The following is a 5483-nucleotide window of genomic DNA, read 5'->3' as shown; positions in this document are numbered from 1 at the left end:
TATAATATTTTTTTTCATTTTTTATATCTATGTTTTATATTTGTTTTATATTTATGTAAGTAAAATTTATATTATATTTTTGATATTTTTTTACGAAAAATAACTAAAATGTTTCATAATTATTTAATAATAATTGAAACATTTTTATTTAGTTATTTTTAATAAATTTGATTTATTTACTAGTGCTTATTATTTTCAAATTAATTTTGTTTATTAGTTAATATTTTTGTAAAATTTTTGTAAAATTTTTTAGTGTGAGATTACATTATTACTTAAGGGATATTATACTCTCTTTCAGTCTTGGATTTTTCAAACGTTAACATGGCGGATGCTCACGTGACTACGACGTGGAGATCAAAGGTGCCGACGGAATGTCCCTACTGTGGTGATATGTTCCCAAACCTGATCCCTACGCGTTTTTTAATCCGCGGATTTAAATCGGTCGTCAAGCTTCGAGATATCGCAACATCGATTTGCGCCAGCAGTCGAAGAGAATCGAAACGGTTCGTTAATTTTCGTCAATCTTCGCTAGATGAAGTTCCGTCACGCGAAATCCTCGTGCGCATCCGATAACCTGCGCATAATTCTGTGCCACTGTGTGCATGCGTCATTCTTTCATGTCTGGGAGTAACACATTGACGTGCTTCTGATCAGACCGAGCAATAAACATTATCGCACAATTACGTGAGTATAGACAAGTTAACGACCGGCGGCTAATGAATCATCCGCTAATTTACTGAATATCGATGGCTACTCGGTGTTACATTATTTATCACACTATACCAACACTGGCAACATTCCTGTTTTCTATGGGATTAATTATGTAATGTGTTTTCCTGAGCGATGACGACATTAAGGACATTTCATGCCACCGCCGTTGGTTGCTATTCTATTCTTGAATGGACGTGTAAAGTATATTACTTAAAAAAAAAAAAAAGATTACTTTGCACGCTGAAATTTTACGTAGCTCGTGATTTGTTAATAGGACGATTTATTGCCCGTGTAAAAAAGCCTTGAATAATTAAATGTATGAGGCATAATGTCTCTTTTTTCGGATTGACTTTGCATCCTATAAATATCTTCATACATTGTAGAATGGTGGCCCATACCGTACTCCTGGACTTCACAGTGTCCAGTAGCGTAATCGCCGATATGGAGAAACGATCGGGTTTGAAATCAGCGATTGCAAACGTACTAGCAGAACATTTCACCGGTCTCAAGCCATTGACAGAATCTAACATCGACGGCAGTTTGCTCATTTTATATACGGGACCCAGAGGCAGTCTAATCACTGTCAGAGGGTATACAGAGGGTCTGATTACATTAAACATTGAGTATTACAAGCAGGACGACCAGGAGGCGCTCTTAACTTTTGAGGTATTTAATAAACTTGATAAACAATCTGGATGACAAGAAATATCTGTTGCAAAGCAAATGCTAGTGCTTTTGATAAACACCACTCCTTCTAGGCAGGGTTTTTATCAAAGTCTTAAGAAACAAAATAAAGATAAATCAAATGGCAACTTATCAATTCTCAGAGAGAAAGAAAAAGTAACTAACATATTTTTCATTAGAGAATTGCAACAAATCTGATCAAGACAAATTTAATTACACTTAGCGTATCAATCGCTACGTGATAAAATTTGAGATTAAAGTAAAACATGAAACAATAAAATGCAGGATATTAAAGAAATAAGTTCAAGACTTAAGAGATGTAATCATGCTTATAAACTGAATAAAAAATATTTTATACAGTTTGAGTAGTGATGAAAATGACTAAATTTTACAATAATTTACTCGGTAATTTACGGTAAATTAGTCAATAATTTATGGAGGCTGGTAAAATGGTAATTTAAAAAAATTATAAAGATAAAGTAATTTGATTTAAGAATATTTAGTCATTAAGTTAAAAAGTTGAAAAACACTTTATTTAATTTAAATTTTCATTTCAATATTACATAATTACATATTGATGAATAATTAAGAAATATAAGACATATAAATACGTAGTAACTAGAGAAACTTCAAATAAATGTTTTAAAATTTTTAAAACAAAAGGTGTGACAGGTACAGTAGTCCTTGAAAATTAAAAAGTTAATTATATTTTTTATATCTTCTAAACTTATAGCATACGTAGTAAGTAGAAAAATTTTAAATAAATTTTTTAATTTTGCAAACAAAAAGTGTAACAGGTAGATAATCTTATATTATATTTTTCATACCTTATAAATTTATTATAATACTTTTATTTGCTTGCTATTTTACTTTTTAGCGACTGTTTTTACTAGAATAAAAACAAAAATAATATATCAAACAAAAATATATTAATTATATTTATATTAATTGACAACGTGAGTTTTATTCCGATTAAATTATACCCTACTGAAAAAGATCATGTAAATGATCATGTAAAATGTTTGAAAAATCACAAGATATTAAAAATAATTTTATCTATCATATGATTTTAATTTTATAGTTATTAAATTTTAAATTTTAAATAAATTAAATAATTAATTAATTAAATGATAGAAATAGAAGAAAAAAATATTTACATCATCTAATTTTAAAATTATATACATAAGAACGAAAATATAATATCTATTGTGATAAAATTATAAGAAACAAATTTTATCAAAATTACCAATAAATTACCATTTTACCGCAATTTTACCGTAAGTAATTGTAAGATTGAATTTTACGGTATTTTTTCTCTAAGTTTGAGAAATTGATCTTATTCAAATTAAAATAATTTTCTATTTTAATAATGTAAGTGTGACTTGTCTTTATTAGGAGGATAATGATACTATAATTACAATTATTTGTAGATAAAAATATCAGTTATCACATAAATGTAGAAAATAGAAGTGTACTGTTAATCTTAAAGTTTATATAACAAAATATATTTTTGTCAGACATTAATTTTATATTGATAAACATTTTTGTATCAATAAAGCGATTTATAGAATGAACAATTTACAGATTCGAGTTAATATGTTCAAGTTTATAGAATGATTCGGATTTATTATCATGTAAAGGATTTATTATCAGAGTCATGACCTCGTTTCCTGTATTTATTAGATTTTATCTTTATTTTTAGCTTATATTTTAGTTTAGTGTTAAGTTATTGTTTCTTGGTTGTATTGTTATCCTGTCATGCGTTTACTATAAATTTCTTATATACATATAATGTTATATACATATAATAAAACTACTATATAAATACTTATATAATCTTAATCAGAGATGCGATTTTCGTTTGGTCTTTCTATAATTTATTCGATTGTATGTTTAGGAAGGCTTATTGTTCAAGTATTGCCGAGAGAGAAACATCTATTAATTTAAATTCATCATAGAGTGATGATAATTTTTTTTTATTTTTGAATTAAGATTTTTAATCTATCTATAACTGACCATTTACTTGTTTTTATTTGCATTTGCACTTAACGATCTGAAATTGTTTATTTACAGAGTGGATATAAATTTTTTCAGTATTGTGAGGAAAAGATTATCTTATCGTATTTAATTGATAAAATAGTTTTTATATCTAAAAAGTAGAGAAAATACACATAACATTAAGAAGTTTATTTTTCGATTAAATATATTCTTTATTCAGTTTCTGAACATTAAATGTATCTATCAGTCTTGAACTATGTATTTTAATATCTTGTACAGAAATTTTTTTTTTATAACGAAAGTAGGAAATATGACATAACTGACAGAACGTTGTAGCAGTGGCGATACTTGGAAGCTGATGTTGCCATGGCTTTGAACAGCCAGCGCAGCAAGCGTTTACCGCCTGTAAGACGAGGAACCATATATGACCTCTATCTGACACTATCAGGTAGAAAAATGCTTTCCCTCAATTAGATTTTGTGTTCCTCGTTTCTCCTAACACAACTACATACTTTACATACTTGTAGATTTTCGTGAAATATTTGGCATAGAGAATTACAATATTGCTATTGACTGTTACTAATAGATATTTAGGATAGACCGCTTGCCAGGAATGCTGACTTAATTTTATTTCCAGCACTGTTACGTTTAGCCCAAATTTTTCTATCCAGCACTCAATTCATTTATAACAAAAGTGCCATTCATTCAAATACATAATATTTGAATGTGTATTTATAATTATTCTCTTGCCTTTCTTCAGTCGTACGAATAAAAGTTCTTAGGCGACTGTTGCAATGCACAGGGCGTATTTCGTTATGAAATCTAAGAATAATTCGCTGTGAAAGGAATCAAAGAAGCTGATGTAAACAGACTTCTATACGAACAATTTAACTTCTGTCAGAAGTCCATATAAACAATGAAATAAACATTATTATTATTGATTTATTTTATCTATATTTTTCTTTCTCTCTTATGTGTATTAAGATTTCGTTTAATATTTCATACCATGGAACACAATACTAATTAAAAATTGAGATTTTGCCACTTAGAATTAAAAAATATATACGTATTATTTTTACAGATATATATCTATGAAATTTAAAATATTATTTTCATAATGGCTTATTTCTTTTTTTGAAATATATTTCAATGTATAAATCCTTAAATCCCAAAATTATTAGATTCTTAGATTTGTACGCTAGAAAAAAGTCTTGTTGCATTATTGAAATTTTTTTTTGATTCAACCAATTTCAACTACAAAAGATGCAAATCAAATATTTGTTAAATCTATATCAAACATTCCAATGAAGCAAAAAATTCAATTAACCAGAATTCTAATGATATGATCCGTTTTATTTGTTGATACTTCTTGTTGATTCAATCAGAATGTTTTTCTTCAGTGTAGGTTTTTTTGGATCGTTACTTTTAATCGTACGGCTCCGTCATACGATAATACAATCATACACAGACACAGCTACCTTTATCCGTTTTTTACCGCTTGTTACGTATCATTTTGTTGGACAAAAATAAGCCTTGCCATATATCATGGCTTGCCAGATTAACACCTTTTTTTAGCTTCCTTAACAACAAGGAGTGTAGCGCTTCCGTTTTACAAGATAGTGTCTTTGTTCTGTTCAATTCTCATTGGTTCGGCTTGATGATGATAATGATGATAATAATCATGATGATGGCGATGGTGATAATGATGATGGTGATGATGATGATGGTGGCCGGTTATGATAGTTGGCCAAGGAATTGGAAACGGCGTTGCAGACAGCAGCAACCGCTACACGGTCGCACACGCTTACTCCAATTAAACGCGGTGGACCCTTTGAGAGATACTATCCTACCGCCGGTGAGTTTTTATTTATAATTATGTTTACGGACCAGCTAACGACTCTTACAACGGAACTGCTTGTACTTAAAGAACGCGAGCCAATTGGAAAATTAATATTATATATCGACTCGTAAATATTAGTATTGTAAATGTCCTCTGCAGCTTTGTCTTTTGTAAACAGTAAAGAATGAGAAGACCATGTTAAAATTATATTTGAAGTGATTAAGATGAAAACTCATCAAGAGCTACACAC

The 5483-nt window shown here is 28.9% G+C and overlaps 1 protein-coding gene across 4 annotated transcripts in view; it reads left to right on the top strand.

Moving 5' to 3' along the window:
* The first annotated feature begins 601 nt into the window (after positions 1 to 601).
* The window catches only part of LOC108690198 (spermine synthase), a 6713-nt gene continuing 1831 nt past the window's right edge, over positions 602 to 5483 (top strand). The window contains exons 1-3 of one of the 4 annotated variants that reach the window (XM_018197388.1): positions 602 to 684; positions 1095 to 1377; positions 5137 to 5248. In XM_018197388.1, coding sequence (XP_018052877.1) covers positions 1096 to 1377; positions 5137 to 5248 — 394 coding nt within the window. In that variant the 5' untranslated portion in view covers positions 602 to 684; position 1095. Of the gene's footprint in view, positions 685 to 1029; positions 1378 to 3729; positions 3842 to 5136; positions 5249 to 5483 lie in introns of those variants that run through there. The other 3 variants (XM_018197392.1, XM_018197382.1, XM_018197398.1) reach the window with 3 other exon arrangements.

The sequence above is a fragment of the Atta colombica genome, unplaced genomic scaffold (genome assembly GCF_001594045.1).
Source record: "Atta colombica isolate Treedump-2 unplaced genomic scaffold, Acol1.0 scaffold105, whole genome shotgun sequence".
In the NCBI taxonomy this organism is placed as follows: domain Eukaryota; kingdom Metazoa; phylum Arthropoda; class Insecta; order Hymenoptera; family Formicidae; genus Atta; species Atta colombica.
Note: the sequence above shows the minus strand (reverse complement) of the source record. Positions and strands in the feature narration are given on the sequence as shown.